This window comes from Poecile atricapillus, chromosome 4 (genome assembly GCF_030490865.1).
Source record: "Poecile atricapillus isolate bPoeAtr1 chromosome 4, bPoeAtr1.hap1, whole genome shotgun sequence".
NCBI classification, from domain to species: domain Eukaryota; kingdom Metazoa; phylum Chordata; class Aves; order Passeriformes; family Paridae; genus Poecile; species Poecile atricapillus.
Window position 1 is genome coordinate 29,291,744 of NC_081252.1, and position 18,773 is coordinate 29,310,516.

General features: G+C 37.4%; 1 protein-coding gene across 1 annotated transcript in view; it reads right to left on the reverse strand.

Annotated features, from left to right (window-relative positions):
- The window catches only part of PAPSS1 (3'-phosphoadenosine 5'-phosphosulfate synthase 1), a 40,164-nt gene that overhangs the window by 5,572 nt on the left and 15,819 nt on the right, over positions 1-18,773 (reverse strand). Inside the window, exons 6-11 of the mRNA XM_058838672.1 lie at positions 14,713-14,826; positions 12,662-12,773; positions 9,496-9,701; positions 7,285-7,420; positions 5,632-5,900; positions 3,810-4,039 (exon numbers count right to left, since the gene is read on the reverse strand). Of these exons, the coding sequence (XP_058694655.1) occupies positions 3,810-4,039; positions 5,632-5,900; positions 7,285-7,420; positions 9,496-9,701; positions 12,662-12,773; positions 14,713-14,826 (1,067 nt within the window). The remainder of the gene's footprint in view (positions 1-3,809; positions 4,040-5,631; positions 5,901-7,284; positions 7,421-9,495; positions 9,702-12,661; positions 12,774-14,712; positions 14,827-18,773) is intronic.

The following is an 18,773-nucleotide window of genomic DNA, read 5'->3' on the forward strand; positions in this document are numbered from 1 at the left end:
GACATCCATTTTGAATTACTCCATTATAACTAGAGTTCTTCCTATAAACTTTTCCAGAAAACACATTTGGATATATTCAATTATAGATCAAAAATTCTGTGAAATCTTAAAGTGTAAACACTTTGATAAGGACTGTAACAATATTCATGCTAGCTTTTATATGCACTAATTCAGAATACTATGCAAGTGGAAATGCTCAAGTTTCCCACACAGAAACTTAGATTGGGCTTTCTACCTGGCTTGAGTAACAGCAAAAATGGCTATTTTATTTTTATTATCCTCAATTAGATCAAAGGGAAAAGAAAACTAAATTAGCTCTACCTGTGCTGCTACACATCACTTCAAATGCACTCCTCAAATCACTCTTCTAAATCTAAGTCTCAAATTGTTTTTCAAAAATATGTTTCAAGAGTTCAGTTTCATGAGGTGCTAAATCTAGTTCTAAGATGTCCCAGAAACAAATTTAAAATTGTGCTGGCTGCATGAGCTAAAACATAAATATAATTCCAAGTCATTGGTTGTTCATATGTCTTAGTATTCTAAAGGGTAACTTTATTTGAACAATTCATACAAATTAAGCTTTGTGCATCACTCTGCAACTACAGTTGCTGTGCAGCTGTTACAAAGGCTTTCACATCAGTATTTCCTTACCCGTTTTCCTCACAGACAATGCTCTGTTATCCTGTATGCAACCAGGATACTTCTGTCTTTCCTTACCAACAGGGTCCAAGCGCCTTTAGTTCCCACACAGCACTACAGCAGCTCAGCACTGTTAACCAACAGCATGAGGTCCTGACACACCAAGTCAACAGTCTCAGACTGGTCCCAAGCAGGTACTGGGTCAGCTGAAACTCCAAGGGCAGCACATGTTCTGGAGGGTACTAACAGAAGTGAGAAAACTGAACTCCTTACATACGCTACAAAACTGCTTTGGGAGAAGAGGACCTAAAGCACAATAAGCTCTTGGAATCACATGAAGTGATAGAGAAGTAAGGGTCTTTGGTACTAACTTGGAGGCAGGGCTGGTGTTGGATTTTGGTGCTTCCAGGCTTGCCAGCAAGCTTGAGCAGCTCAGCTACAGCCAGGTCTCACACAGTTGCCCAGCAGCTCACTGTAGGCAGCTGGTCAGCAGTGACCCAGTCTCTGAACACCCACCCCCACAGGCGTACAAGCAATACTATCCACAAGTGTTTCACCTTTCTCATAAAAGCTGAGCAAAGCAACTCTCTGCCACTGCTAATTCTGCAGCCACAACTTTTCAGACATCCCTCTGACAGCTGGATCAAACTCTTGGTAACCTTTCACCATGAGCCAAAGATTCATCTACCACCATCCTCACGTTAGGATTTCCCTCAGAAGCCAAAAGGTATTACACTAGTAGTAGCAGAGCCCAACTGCAGTAACTTCTGTGTCTTTGCTGCCGAGCCAGGTGTGGGTGCAACTCTATCAAGTTACAGAGACACTCAAGGTAACGGATGGGCTATATTATGGTTTCTCACAAGCACCTTCCCAAACAGAGGAGTCCAGGAGGCCTGAAAGAACAGAAGAGATGATCACACGAGGAAAGAATACACCCAACAGCAAAGACACAGGGCCAGTTATAGTTCAGTCCAAGGGAAACCCCCTTGCCATAAGCTTCCACACATTCATTAGTGATCTAAATTCTAGAATTGCCTAGTTGGCTGTCAAGTGTCCAAGCCTCAAAAAACTGAGTAAGGTGCAAATTACCCATACTACCCTTTTCTAAAACAAGTCACAGTAATGCTACTATGCATGCAACCCTCCTTCCCACATTTTCATGCTGTGTTTTTCACCAAGTGAGCTCAAGAGATATTTCCACAAACATCACTATTTCAGATCCAAGGGTCATCCACCAGTACTGATCCTCTCATCTTTCCAGGCAATCCTCTCTTCCCTGCCATCCTCCTTGCAGAGTCAAACACCACATGGTCCATGAGTCTGCCACATTTTCAGCATTACACAGACTATCTTGAAAGGCAGCCAGCTGCACCCACCCAAGCTCTAACTCTGTCTGGAGCCTACCACAGTGTTCCGTCTGGCAAGCAGGAGCAGTAATGGCAGGGAGCCTGCATGTGTCTGCATTGCCATCTAGAGGATTACTGCCACACTCCAGACCATCTACAAAAGGTACCTAGGGAAGGACAGGACAAATGGGCTTATGTCCTGACAGCACCAGAGCAAAACTGCACATTAGTAGAAGCACAGCCTTTTTTTCATGACAGTTATAGAACGAGGGAAAAAAGTGCCCCAAACCAAGGCCTTGCAGACACATTGAGAGGACAAAAGGGTGCACATGATGCAGATTGTGGCAGAAGGCAAAATCTGTTCCCATTGCTTTTCATAAAAAAATTTCAGAGTTGTTTGGGGTTTTTTTATACTCATTTGCTATGGCTAATGACAAATAAGGTATAATCTTATTTGCTTTGATTCAAATCACATCTATCCAGCTACGAGTACAGTACTGATGATCAGAGAATCAACATTCTGAATGTTGGCCTGTCACATTGCTACTCCTTTACTATTTTAATTTATTAAGAATTGACACACCAATGAAACTACTTCACTTTGATCTTTCTGTATTAAACCATGACGAGCAGGTCCAGGAAGGCGATTCTTCCCCTCTGTTCCACTCTTGTGACAGCCCACCTGGAATACTGCATCCAGACCTAGGGACCTCAACATAGGAAGTCCACGGATCTGATGGAGTGAGTCCAGAGGAGGGCAAAAAATTTGATCAGAGAGCTGGAGCACCTCTCCTCTGCAGACAGGCTGAGTGTTGGAGTTGTTTAGTCTGTAGAAGAGAAGGCTCCAGGGAGACTTTATAGCACCTTCATGTTCCTAAGGGAAGCTACAAGAGAGCTGGAGAGGAACTTTTTGCAGGGGTGTATAGTGATAGGACAAGGAGGAATGACGTTAAACTGAAAGAATGTAGGTTTAGATTAGATATTAGGAAAAATCCATTCCTGTGAAGGTGATGATGCACTGGAACAGATTGCCCATAGAAGTTTGCATTTCAGTACCAACTTCAACTTGAAGTTTGACATAAAACAAAAGTACATTTCAACAATCTGAATAAAGAGGATTAAATTAAAATGACAAGTCATCTTCCCAGTATCATTCACTGTCACCAGAGCAACACATACACTAAGTTTTGGACATTGCTATGCCAAACAAGGGAAAAATAGCATTGAAACATGCTATTATGCTACAGAAGGTGAAATGAACTGCTCTGTAATTTGATTTAAAAAAAAAAAAAAAAAAAAACAAAGTTGAAAACCCTGGGATACAGAATATTCTTAGGGCATCATTTTGCTTTATTACTAAGAGAGAAAATAAATAGCTATTTGTCACCACATCTTGTCCACTTTCTTCTCCATGCTGCACCCTCTCACTGTGTGTCTTCCCTCCTATCTAATGCCCATCTGACACCTGAGAAGCATATTTAGAAAGACAAAGCAGCAGAAGGCTAACCTTACCATTATAATAAACAGTAGTATCTTTCTCTGGATTTACAAATCTGTGCCATTATGTTCCAGAATCAGAGAAACCCCACACCCTGGGGAGCATTCATGTGACATCTAAAGTTAGATCAGGTAGTTGCACTGTGCACCAAATCATAATGAAATCAAGCTATATTTATCTCAAAGCTACATTGATCTAAAACCACATCTAAACACTGCCCTATTTGAGCACTATTGATTTAATTATAAACAATTTTTTTTTTCATATGGGCAGGCATAAGAGGCAGCTATTGCTCAAAATTTTTTTAAAATGAAAATACAACTTACTGATCAGAGTCATAATAATCCATGCACTTCTTTTTCTTATTATAAGCTGCAACCCTGAAGGGTACAATTTCCAGTGCTCGGAGGCCTGGAGCCATTGTGAGCACTTTGGCACCATGGGTTGGTTCATACAGATCTTTCCCAGTTTCGGGGTGTGGCATCCCTGCTGGATCTCGCCCTACAATGTAGAAGTTAGCTCCTGCAACCATCCGTGATCTGCAGTGCCACTGAACCTACAACAGAGACAGGAAAAACAATTAACAGATGAAAATGCTCCAAAACTGCAGCTCTCAAAATGGGCATGCACTCTGCAACTACCATGTTCTCCTTAATCAGATGTGATTTTTACTATGGAGCCACAACATAATAAAGAACCAGTTAAGTTGATCACCATCAAACTTACAGCTACAACATCCTATCCTCGTTTTATTTACACAGTAGCTACTCAGAAAGTCACTTCAGCACTATCTACACATTCAGAATGAAAAAACACCCATGTTCAGCATTTTCAACTTGTAGATGTGGCATGGATGTTGTTCAAGGCAGGACTAACACTTTGTCTGCATGAACATTAAAACCCAAAGGACACATAAACTAGGTACACACTGCACATGAATGCTCGTAATAGACTTTCTTTCCTAAGCAGGCGAATTTATTGCATTTTGATTCAGCTTATCCTTACAGAACTGTTTCTTTTCTTCCAAGGCATTTATCAGGAATGTTAAAAATACAAAAAATGCTAAACTGATATTTATTAAATTTGTCAGGCTGTACCCTGAGGTCACTGGAAATGTCATATAGGTAAAGAGAAAAATTTTATCCTGTTCAGGATAAGGAATGTGGGTTTTGTTCCTCCTCACATATACAAGAATGAGGTAGAAGATTTCTGTTAATTCTCACAAAAGGCCTATAGAAAACAGCAGAAGATTCTCCACATTAACTTACTCACATGCCTCAGCTACATCTGGACTGCATTTTTTTCTCTAGACTGAAAGGCAGTGAAAGCTCTGTTTGACCAGTCAACCAGCCAACAGAAAATAAGTGGCATCTGCCTAACTTAACTTAACTAGGAAGATCCCCTGTCTGTCAAAACAGCTACCCCAGAGTCAACCTCAGAGCCTGGTCAGAACTTGAACTTCCTGTGATTCAAGGTGGAGGCAAGCAAGCAGGGAAAAACAAAATTTAAAAAAAAAGGAATAAGATGGAGAATCAATATCTCCCTGAGGAATTGTCCTCAGTTGAGAACACTTATTCTTTCTGCTGCCTCCCACAAACCTCTAGGGACTCCAACCCAAGACCTGGCTTCTAAATAAAATGTTGCCAAAGAATTATTTCATAAAAAAGCCTTGAAACAATACTCTCTGAATTAAGTTTGCCATAAAATAAACAGACTGCCTTTTTCTTAATGTGTGAATACCCCTCCAACATACAAACTTTTTCCTTAACAATCATAAAACTTAACTACTTTAACATTCAGGACAATCACTCAGTATGTTAACAGATCTTAGAATTCCTGCTGAAAAAGACCATAAAAAAGGAGGAAGGATTAAATGATTATCACATCCTTGTAATTGTAAAGAAAGGAACCTATAAACCCAATATTTCCTCCCAACCTTTCCAGCAAGACCCTCCAACACAGTAGTTTCTTCAGAAGAGAATGTTTTGGTTGGTGACAGAGACTAGATAATCTGCCTTCCCAAGCAAAATTAGTCTCCTCTCTCCCTCCATTAAAACAAAACAACACACAAACATCAGACGTAGCACAAAATATTTCAGTGGACTATCGAAAGGGTTTTGTTTTACTTTAAACTCTTAATGTACTTACCTCAGTTGGTCCTGCATACATCATGGGGGAAGGGAATATAGCTACCACTGTTGTTTCTGGGTTCAGGATTCCCTCTTCCAGTACTGCAGCATGCTGCTTCATGCGCCACATAAGAGGAACATCATCCTCCTTTGTCCAGCCTCCAAGGGGGTGCAAGAGTAAGACTGGGCGCCGGTAGCCACGTTCCAGAAGCTGCTTATGAGTATCCTGCATTAAAAGAGCATGCCCATTGTGCACCGGGTTGCGTAACTGGAATGCAAAGACAGCATCTGTGGAGGGAAAAAAACAAAGACAAAAGATATAAAGAAAGCAAGTTATTTTATCAGGAGTTGTACAGCCACAGAAAAATCTTCAGTACATGCTTTCCCCTGAGGTCTATTAAGGAAGTACAATGGCAGTGCTCACAGGTCATTGAAGAATTATCAATTACTAAAAAATCACTGTACTTAATAAGCAAAACTAATAAAAATCAACCATGGAAAAAAAAAAAAAAAGTCAATTTCCTTAACTTCTGAATTTTCTGCAGAATTACTCTGTTTTCTCCAAGAGCTATAATCTTCTCTTTGGATTTCTCACTTGCTAAGGGTATTATATTCTACAAGGAAATCAAACTATGCTACCTATCTTAAAGGCTAAATATATTATCAAGAGAACAAATGGATCCATTTGGAACAAAAGTAATAAAAGGGGATTTAATGTTCCTTACTAAGTTTCCTTCACCTTAGTTTAGTAGATTTTAAGCGTGGTAAGAACAAGGCAAGACTAACTCCTATTCCAGAGTATTACAAACCTTTCAATGAAAAACCCTGCCACAATCAGGATTTCTCTCTCCTGTAAATTCAGATGAACTAAAGTATCCTGCAAGACACCAAAATCACTGTAACTGAGAGATTTTCCAATATGGAACCAATGAAACCTGGAGAACAGGGTTTTTTCAGACCTCAAATATGTGTTTGTTTAGGGGTTAGCCAAAAGACTGATATTCCACACCTACTGATCCTGGACATACTGACCACACAGAGCAATGACAGAAGCTCAGTATTGGTTGTGGTTTGCATTCTCAATGTTAATCTCTCTCCTCACATTTACAAATGTAGCTGCCTGCCAGTCACTGCCACAAATGAAAGCATCTTGACTGTTCACTGCTTTATGAATTTCCTCAGCCTCTTACTTATCAGCCTGACACAACTACTTCTGTGAAAAAAACCAGTTTTGTTTCTTGTGCAGAAAATAAACTTGGCACCAGCCTACCTGCACTACTTTCATAAGCATTGCTCTCCAGCAGCATCATGGAACAGACTTAAAAATAGCAGAGCATGAAAGCTCAGCATTCAACCAACTTCTGTGGTTTTGGCCAAACATGATCTTTAAATCACATCTTACCACATTTTAACACTATATTTTCTTGCATAACTGACATGCCTACAGTGTATGGAAAGATAAAGTTCAGAACTTCCGGCATGACCAGCTTCTGTTATGTATTTAGGCAATGCAATGCCTGAGATCATGCATATTATTACTATTAAAAGCAAAGAATGCCACCTACCAGAGCATTCAAAATATTCATCCTTGAAACAATGCCAGCCTCACTGGTGGAAGCAGACATTTGGATAAGCCACTACAGGAAGAAAGAAAGCAAAAAAATTTACTCACCAGCATTCATTTCCTTGAATTTCTGCCTTAGTTCAGCTGGAGTGAGGCGGTATTGATCAAGTCCATCATTCCAATAAATACGATCAAGGACCTGTAGATCTCCACCTACAAGCCAGTTCCCTTGCTCCATAACCATCTAAGAAAATAAAGGAAAGTCCATGTCAGGATTAGTTATCAGCTTCTCCTGATTATCTAGAGCATTGCAATGGGGACACATCTTTATTAAGGATGGTGTTCCATGTTATTTTTATTTGACAGTCGTAATTCAAGCACCAGTGTTAAGAAAATGAAAAAGATTCACTGGAGCATAGTCCAGACATGTTATACCATGATGCAGGAGAGATGCACAAATCTTCAGCAGGCATATGCCTTTTTTTCAAAATAGAGATAATATATAGAAATGCAAATAGCCAATACTCTTAACCAACACTGCATGGCAAACAATGATAGTGTCTGGAAAGCCTTGTCTATTACAATTTATTTAGTCTATATTAACATATATTTTATTAGTACATATTTTAAGATTTAATCACAATATAGCAATACAATGAAGTTGTACACTTTATCGTTATCAGTCAAAGCAAATGCTGTTGCAGTTTACAAGATTCTTGTCAGGAATAAAGTAACAAACAAAATAATTCTGATTAACTACTCACCCACTTTAATCTACAAATAAAATCAGAATCTTTGAAGTAGAACAGTTTTTAGACTTGTTTCATGGTAGCAGCTTACCCAAGCAACAGATGTTGGACAGTCACTACACTTCTTATATCTTTAAATATCACCTCACGCTTTATCAAAAAAATAATTATGGCAAGCTGCTTAACATACTCTACAAACAGCCATAGACATTACTCTGAAGTTTTTAATTTCTAAGAATGCATTTTCTTTTGAAGATGAAATCACCAAAAACTTTCAAGTTTCATACACATTTCAAATAACTTTTCTAGCCTTATGTAATTTAGAAATGACAATAAATTTTGATATAACAGAAGATATTACATACTAAACCCAAAACCCAAGATGTGAAAATTACATGTGAATTTTTCAATTTATTTTTCCTTTGACCTGCTGGAATTAAATGATGCCACAGTAACCATTCCCCTACTGAAGAAAATGCCCGACTTTGACATCTTACCAAGGTGGAGGGAAGGTGTGATAATGATATGAAGATAAGAAAACTGTGCACTACAGAATCTCTCAGATATCCAAATACTTCTGATTAAGAACGGCCACCAAATTCACGTGCTGTCATATTACAACCATACACCGTAGTACAGGCATAAGAACAGAGATTCCTTATCTTCTACATAAGAAATCATTCAAATTTTGTCTGCATGAGATTTTCTTAGAATTTATTAGATCTGTGCTAAGTTTTCAATAAAGGGAAAATCTTATCTTCAACATCACAGAACACATCAAGGGCTTTGAAAATCTTCTATTTGTCATACAGGTACTTCTACAACATTTCAGAAGCTCTCCCTTTTCAAGAGCAAGATCATAATTAGAGGTTTGTTTTCTCTTTACCTGATCCTGTGTCATATCTGTAAACAAAAATACCTCAGAGACAAATGGGGAAATAAACATACTTTGGCTCTGCAGAGCTAAGATGCAACATTCACATCAGCTTGCATAAGCCAACACAGCACTATGATGAGTGTGTTACAATTAGAACATTTCAGTACGACACACACATAAGGCCAAGATAATAAAACATAACTAACACAATGGATGGGAAATTACTCCCCAGAGTGTTAAATTATGAACTCTCCAGGGACAGGGCCTGTTAGAAAAACATCTAAAGCAAGCAGGTCTCACGTGCACCACATGCAGGCAGAAAAGAAGTTTTCTATCCTTCACGATGCATATATCCACAGATTAAGGAGCTTTGATGATCCATCTGGTGACACAGAGGGATGTGTTTCCTAGGCACACTGGAGGGCAAAGTTCCCTCTTCTGTAGCACAGATTCTACAGTGCATTCTAAATTCATTTCATGTGTACATATTGACATTAGATTTTCACACTAAGTACAGACTATTCAACAGCTGCTCAGAAAAAAAAATACCTTTGTTTCTGCTCAGATATTTTAATTAAGTTTCCAAGTAGTTTTTTGTCAAAGGACATCAACCCTAGACATGCACTTGACTTAATCTGCAGCTCCACAACAGTACAGCAAACAGAATTAGATTTTCAGCTTTTAAACACACACCTTGATATAGGGATGTTCCTTGCATGTTGTTCCCCACTGCCTAGCACAGCGTTCCTCTTTCCTGTGCTCATAAAATTCGGGATTACGGAGAATGGCAACACGGCACCCTTCATACACCAGTGCAATTGCTGTGCACCCATCAAGCCTTTCTTTGTCTTCTTGAGTAGCTGTTAGCACTATAGGCACTGACAGATTAATAACTCCCCCTGCAGAGAAAAAAAATAAGTCCTTTATCCTTAGTAACAGTCATCAATGTTGTCATGAAAATCTACCTAATTAACAGGCTACTTCTAAGGCTGTAAGTGTACTACATGACAGGTAGTTGAAACACTTATTTTAACAGGATTAAACAATTTTTAGAATGAACTGATGCTTCCATAAGATACATGTGCTATAAAACTGAGCAAACACTGACGTTTGAGAAAGAGTGAACACAGTACTGAAAACAGCAAGTACTTAGAGTTACAGAAAAATATTTAAACTGCAAAGATACTACTTTTTGGGAATGTCAAATTAATACCTTTCTTAAGAAACTATATAGAAAATAGAAATACACAAATAACATTTTAAAATAGATCATCTAAAATATTAGGCAAGATTGCTATTGGAGTGGATAATTAGTAAAAAGTAAATTATATTCTATGTAGACGTACTTTTGATCCCTAAGAAAAAAACTATGCAATAGGACGAGACAAACATACCCAAGTAGTTGACACACATAATTGAACTATTTCAAAAGGTGACTTTTGTTGTTTACTTAAAACTGTATTCATATTCAACCTTACAGAAAAAAGTGCAAAGAAACTGCTGAGTCAGGCAAACATTTTGCATAGTTTGTTCAGCTGAAAGTTTACCAGTTACTTTACTTCTGAAACTAAGCCAACTGGCTGAATTTTGAAGTTTTGTGTGGTCCTCATTTGTAAGCACCTGCTCTGCTGCCAGATGCTAAAAGTTTTGTTTTTCTTTTCTACAAGAGTGAGATTTGAGAAACCCAAAGCAGAGTAAATATCCTAAGTCTTCTACAAAGGCTTGGGTTCTAATAAGCATATGCCTGAGTGCTAAACTTTTGGGTGGCATCCAGGAGAAAAGTCATGGACCCTTTCAAGTTAATGGAGGTTTTGGCATTTGCCAAGACTCTAAAATAAGGCTAATTTTGCTATTTATTAATATAATTATAATTTACTAATTAAGCAATATTTTTATTAGGAAATTAAATTTCTTAGGAAATTAAAAATTATAAAGTTGGATGAAAATTTTAAGAGAAAAATAGATCTCCCTCCTTTCATAATACAAAATGTATAATGCATGCTGTGTATCTCCTTCTAAGTTCAGTCTTGGTGCCCAGAATTATTTTCAAAGCAACTAGGTCATAAAATTGAATTTGGCAGCAGTCACAGAGAGTGGTTTAACACCCCAAAACAGATAATTTAAAAAAACCTTTTGCTTTGCAGACAAGTAAATAAATATTTCAAAGGATGAAGACATGTCAAACCTGTTGATTATTTTGTCCATGACAATAAACATAAAATATCTTCTACATTTTTCTTCAGCCACTGTACAAATAAGAAAATGAGGCAAGGTAGTGAAACAAGTCTGTTAAATCAATCACAGATGAGCAAAGTGTCAGGATGAGACTTTTCCAGACAACTTAATCTTTAAAGTGAGACTATCAACACATCTGCACTGATCTCCATAGCTTAGAAGTCAGCCAGTATAAACACTGCTTTTAAAGCCCAAAGGACAAGATGCATTACAGGTAGTAAACCATTTCCCTCTCTTCAGAATCAAAGCCCTGCAAAATGACTGCTGCTGTAAGACCCAAAACTAACACACCAAGCAAAGAGAAAACTTTGAGGACGTTGTTTTGACTTAACTGTTGCTGCAAGTAGCAAAGCAGCTTTAAGGCAATCATATTTTTCTAAAAAGATTTACACACGTAAGTGCTGTAGTAGATCTCTAAAAAGAGGAAATCGTAACAGGACATCTAAAGGAACATAATGATTTTATCCAAGCTTAGGACTGAAAACTGCTTCCATCAATAAGCTGCTATTTTCCATTACTTGTATTTTTTGTAGCACAGATGAGATACTCAAAACAACAGCAAAAGAAGTTTGAAAATTTGTTGTATCTGAAACACTCACCTACACAAGGTCTTAAATGCCTTATAAAAATCCTGATTTACAGAAAATAATGGACAGAACTAGAACCTACAATGTATTTTAGCAGCTGAATGCATTGCATGTCATCTGCAGAGGACTTTTCACATGGATGGATGTACAGAAGGCAAATTAAATGAGAACAAAACTAGCAGCCCAAAATTATACTGCAAAGTAACAGGATGGCAATATGCTGTCTGGGATAGCACCTAGACAAAAGGGAATTAAGAAATATAAGAAGGATGACATATGTCTGTATCACAGAATTGAGAGAAAAGTCACTTCTTTTTGTTCTGCTATTTAGTCTCTAGCAAGACAAAAGTGATGCAAAAGGAAGCATGAGTTTAGGAAAAAGGCTGGAGTAAAACAGCCTTCAAAGACGAATAAATGAAAAGTGACAGAGGATCACAAACTCCAAAATCTGGAGGATGTTATGACTTACTATCTTAACAAAGTTCTTAGCCAACTGGTAATGCAAAATAAAATTTACTCATTTAAATCATGCCAGGATATTTACTAAGTCATAGTAATTCAATTACATGTGACAATTGTTCATACCCAAATTCTGATTTCACACTTGCAACAGCTCCAGCACTTAAGTCAGTTTTTGTCCTTTCCTTCATTACTAATACGGAACAAACCTTTTGGTCATAGAGTCAAACAGCAATGAAATTGCAATTCCAAAAATCTAAGATCAATTTCTTCAAAACAAATTAGAAGTGTGCATTTTAGAATTAAATGTTTTTCAAAAATTAAGACATTTGAAAAAAAAATTTGTAAAGGCAAAAAGACAAAATATTCAAATTCTAATATGATGGTAGGTATAAAAAGAATAAAACCATCACATTTAAAACTGGTTATTATAATATTCTATTCTCTTATGCCAGACCTCAGGTTGTGCACAAGCCTGATAATGTGTTACCACACCACCACTATGAAGCAAAGCATCAAAAATATTTTAGAAGTAAAATTAGTTTGCTGAATTTTATAAATGGTGTGCTTTACCCTACCATCAAGGAGACAGTCAAAGTGAAGGCACTGGAGGTATTCTCTTTCTCTCATAAAGCCATTCAGGGGTGTTGCCCAACCTTCTGCTAGCACTTGTACCCACTGCATATCCACCTTGTAAAGAAATGAAGAAATAGACTTAGAGCAGAAAAAGGTTGATGCTTAATTACTGGCATCAGGTATTAATCATAATAGATCATGTTTTAATTCTAAAATGCAGGACAGTACAAACGGAAAATTTCTCAGTATTACAGTTTTTAATCACAAATAATTCAAAGTTTCTACAAATAACGAAAAAATAACGACTTGTTCCTCACTCTTCATATTTTTGGCTATTTTCCAGTCCCTACACTGGATCAAATTTCCAGGTGTTAAAAAAAAACAAACCAACAAACACACACCAAAAAATTTTATTTGTAAATCTTGATAAAGTTTATCTTAACAAAATTAGAGAATCCCACTTGCCTTTGTCTAACAAAACAAGATAACAAAGATGTTAAAAAAAAGAAAAATATAGTAACAACACATACAGTTACCACAAAAAATACCAGAATTATGGGTGTAAATGTTAAGAGGTCCAATCTTTAAACAAATGAGAAACTAATTTTTTTTTTTTTTCCATAAACTAGTGAGACAATCCAGAAGCAAAATTCTCTTTGGACTAGTACTTCTTTTAGCATGAGATATCAGTTTACACAGAATTTCCTTCCTCAGCACTCAGTCACACTATGACTTAGTGTGTGGTCTCCATTACTTCTGCATGTGCATTACTAAGACTTGGTCAAGTTTTTGACAAGGACAGGCTTTGCTTGTGTAGGTCTCTTTTGCAAAGGGCATGACTAATTTTATTACACTGTTTTAATTTATACTGAGGCAAGTACAAAACAGTTTCTTCCCAAGCTTACATTAGATACTTGTTTGATATTAAAAAAGCCAGTGGTTGGGGGTGGAGGGCAAAATTATTTGTTTTTCTAGATAAGTGGCAATTTCAAATGGGACACTACTGAAGTTTAATAATGGTGAATAATAAGCATTTATTCCTCCACAAAGTAATTCATAGTTTTACACAGATATATGTGAAAAGAAATTAGTAAAATCTGGTGAAAGGAAGTATCAATATTCATTACTAGTAGAGGACCAGGCAAATTTTAAAATTATTTTGTTTAGTGCTTAGTATGTCACCCCAATCCTTCAAAGTCTACTCACAATAGATGTTGAACTCTGAGCTTAGTCAGTTCCTAGATCAAATGCTTAGCTTTAAATTCTAGTAATGCCATCAAAAACACCAGTGAAAAAACTCATGCATTGTATCTGTGTTTAGGCATAGTTCTTCAGAAAAAGGAATGAGGTAGAAACAAAGACAGCCAGAAGCAGCTTCATCTAATTGATTTGAGTTGAAAAAGAATGCATTTAACCAAAACAAGAATAGGGTTGATCAAGCTGATCCATGCTTTTCCATATGCTCTCTGCTGGAAACTAGAAACAAAGCACAAGTATGCTCTAATCAGAAAAAAAAAAAAACCAATAAAGAAGATCTGATCATCTCTTTGCAACTGTTCGAGTTTGGTATAAATTCTTTGTATATATCAAAAGTCACTGTTGTTTAGCTGAAGACTACAAACAGGAACAATCAAGAATTGATTTCCCCTATATTTCTAGGCAATTACAATTCACAATAAAATTATTTCTGTAAGTAAATGATAAAAAAAGTAAGCAATCCTTCTAGAAGCAATTTCTCATACAAGACATTCCAGGCCTGGTTTTGTCCATGGAGATGCGGGGAGCGTGGGAGGAAATCACTGTAAATTTTTTCTCCAGGGTAGGGATAAGTAACACTGCACCAGACATTATTCATAAAAGTATGAAGATCAATTATGTTTTGTAAGTAAACAAAGAAACCACAGATGCTGTGCTTCCGCTCAAGGAAAGAGGAAAAATTATATCAAGGTGCATTCTGTAACCAGTACAGGTATTTCAACTACATCTACTTACACTAAACAACAGATCAGACTGTCCTTCAACTGCAGCAATGAGACACCTGAACACACAATACCTTATTTATTTCCAGGGTTAACAGAGACTCAGCATCAGTTTTGGCCAACTGTAGCTTGTTTTCCGGCACATAAAGCTCTTTCACCTCGTAAGAGGCATCCACTGGTACAATGTCCTGCATAATAGGAATAAACAGAACTTTATGTTTGCTCAGAATGCCTCTTGGGCACTGAACACACATCAAGAAGTAAAATTCTAATGTTGTACTACACAATAGCAAGAGTTTATTAATTATGCAATTTTTACTCATCTAAAAGCTAGCACCGTTCCAAGACTATGATATATTGCTAGTTGCTCAAGCCAGCAGACTGGCTAAACATTCTGACAAGAGATGAAACATTCTGACAAGAGATTTTTTCCTAAGCCTTAAGTAACCCATATAACATTTACCTAGTAAATATTTAACTATTGAATTGAATGAAGTTTTTATAACTCATTAATACCTACATTATCTACAGTAGAAAGGCAGGCTCTATGCTTTTACACATGCCGAAGAAGTAAAAACACATTTAGAGACTGGCATTTATGAATTTAAGTAATTCTCTATACAAGATACGTTGGAAATGGTAACACAAACATAAAATAAATAAAGCTCCTTCTCTACTGAAAACTCATACGGATGTACAAATTAAATACATTTCCTATAGCTAATGATAATACACCAGTATTTTCATCTATATAAACTCTTACAATATTTAAACGTGATGCCATCTGTGCAGTGAACCAAAATCTAGCTCTATAACCAACATATAAATTTTTTATTTGAAAAAAAATACAGTGTTCTTCCATGTGTATTAAACAAGAAATTCTCATTCTGCAGTGCTCAAGACCTTAAACTTGTTAGAAGAGATCAACACAAATATAAAACCATAATAAAAGAAGAGAGAAGGTCATCACAGTAAAACTGTAAAAAGTCTCCTCCAACAAAGGATGGTGTAATACATCAAAACCCACTCAAATGTTCCAGTAGCAAAAAAATCAGTGAAAAGAGCCTGACCTTTTTAAAATACAGTTTTCAGTGTTTGAGAAACCTCTGTAAAATAATGCTTTACTTTTGGAGAAAGAAAGCTCACCCTTGGAGCAGAGTATATACAGACCCATAACAACAATAATTAAATTATCTTTATTTTTCCAGCATATGCAGGCCAGAGTGTATAGGTATGCTTGTAGAATACATAAAGCTAGCTCAGGAATTTTAATGCATTTTTCAGACCTTAGGCACTACCTCCATGGAAAGTAAAATAAAGGCAGTAGACTGCTGACAAGTGAGAGATAAAATGAGTACAGGAGTAACAAGATGTGATGAGTCTCACTGGCAGTTGCATAATTCATATCCTCAAAGACACATCAAAAGAAGACAAATTAAACTAGCATTTAGAAATGGTGTTTTATAAGGAAAAGCTTGGCCCATTACATATCAGATATCATTTTGGAAGCAGATTTTATTACATTGTAAGTTAGGCAAAATAAGGCTTTTGTTTTCTCTGCCTGAGCAGCAGCATTACAGTCCAGGAGAGCTGCAGCAAACTGTCACAGCAACAAGCCCAGAAGAAGATACTGCCTCCTGTAAGCAACACTGTAATGATGGAGTGCACATTATGCTACTTCACAATTTTCCCTCTGGACCCTTGCTCATTACCCAGGCTAGGATGTCCTAATTTTACAAACCACCAATAGCTTAAAATAAATGTGCCTATTAAAAAGATCTCTTCAAGGATTATCCTGGTTTTAGTATCCCACTAAAGGGCAAAACAAAGGTTTCACAATGCAATTTCTGTCAACAACCTACTTCGTTAAACAAATGTAAACAGCTTGAAGACAGTTCTAGTGACTGAGTCTGACATTTAGAGAACTTGTAGGATTGTAAACCTAGACTCCCTTGCACACATCAAAGTGGTGCTTAAAACATCTACTCAGACTAAAACAAACAAAAACATAACAAGAAAACCAGCAACAAAAGGAATCCATGCATCTTTAAACTGCATGAATTTTAGGAATTAAGAAAATGCTAGGCTAGCAAGCCACCTAGTGACCATTTTAAGGCATCAATTTTACTGAAAGCTTAATTCTACCAAAGGGCAAGTTACAGAATATTCCTCAATATTTATTATTTCTCAATACATTCATATAAAGAACAGCAAAGTAATAAAAAAATAAACTAGATGTGTTATGAAAATGTGCCTCCTCACACTGGGATGATGAGTCCTTTGCTGATGCTGATTGCCTCTGGAGATCATCTAGTCCAGCCTCCTGCTCAAAACTGGTCCCACTACAGCAGGCTGCTACCTTGGCCAATCAAGCATTCAATATCTCTAAGGACAGAGCATCCACAAACACTCAAAGCAACTTTTTCTAGAAACAGACCATCTTTATAGCAAAAGACTTTTTCCCCCTATGTCTAATTTTAATCTCCTGTACTTCATCTCATGCGTGCTGCCCCTCATCCTACCCTTGTACACCTCTAAGACAAATCTCCATCAGTCTTCCCTATACATTCCCACTTGGATGATAGAAATTGCAACAAGAACTCCTGTAGTCTTCTCTTGTCCAGGCTGAACAACTCCACCTCCCCTCAGCCTCTCCTTGTACAGTGACATACTCCAGCCTCTGAGAATCTTGGTGACCTTCTGCTCAGCTCACAGAAGCACATGTGTTTTCTTCTGGGTGAAGGAGACGGGCACAAACCTGAACACGGTATCCAGACAAGGTCTTAAAAGTGACATATAAAATTGCAGAATTGCTTCCCTCATGCTCCTGGCTATGCTATTGTTATTTACAGTTATTTACAGCAGGTAGTCTTCTCTGTGGCACAGGCACATATTTTCATAATGCTGACAAATATTTTCATAATGCCGACCAATTTATTTCACAGAATCATCAAAGCACAGAATGGTTGGGGCTGACAGGGACCTTAAGGATCATCTAGTTCCAACCCCCCTGCCATGGACAGGGGCATCTTCCACTTGCTCCAAGACCCAAGCAACCTGGCCTTCAACACCTCCAGGGATGGGCATCCACAGCTTCCCTGGGCAACCTGTTCCAGCGTTTCACCAGGCTCACAGTAATAAATTTATTCCTGATATCTAATCTAAACTACCTTCAGTTTAAAGCCTTGTCCTCTCCCTAAATGCCCTTATAAAAATTCCTTCAGCCTTCTTATAAGCCCTCTTGTTCAAACTACAGAAAATCTACAGAAATTATATTTTCAAGATAGCACTGCATTAATATGGTCTAAAAACAAGACGTGCCTATTTAGCCTTGGCTTGATTTCATTGTCTTTCATTGAGCAAAGCAACCACTAAGATATCTTGCCATTCATTAAACTGTTATCTTCAAAGAAAAGGAAAAAAGTGCTAGATGTACCTTAAACAAAGCTGACTGGGCTAGGAGCCAGCAGTCAGCACTGCTACCAATACTACCTTACTTCCAATGCAAGCCTTCAGGGATCATTATCTTGGCACATGTGACATAGGTTTCTACAACTAGGAATTTCTCTGAGCCCGAGGCACAGGGCCCCCACAGTCAGGAACTGCCACCTCTTACAGGTAGGACTCCTACACAGCTGTCCTATTTTCTTCCAAAAAAATATTCAGATAGGGATTTGGGCAAAAATCTAGAATTTTCTTATGGCTTTCTGCCCTGTATCGTCTCCAGAGCAACCCTGAGCAAACAGTCATCCATGAGGAATTTTCTTGAAAATTTCAGTACAAGAGACTAAATCTCTCCAGAGCTGTACTTACACAGAGGGTTAAAACTAACTCGTGCTGGCTACACAATGAGGTCATTTGCTTGTATCAACTTCAACACTTGGTGGAGCTTTACTCAAACTACTGTCTAGACCCTAAATTTCCAGAACATCCAACTCACATAAAAAAAGTATGTTATTGTCTGCAAGAGTATCTCAATTAAAAAATCACAGAACAGTTGTCTGGAATGTCATCCACTACCCACTGACTATAGATTAGAATGTAAGGAAACACAGTTCTTCTACATGAGGATTAGCAAATTCTGGGGGTATGATTTCGAGAGGATAAAGCCATCTTTTCACTGCCTTCACTTTTA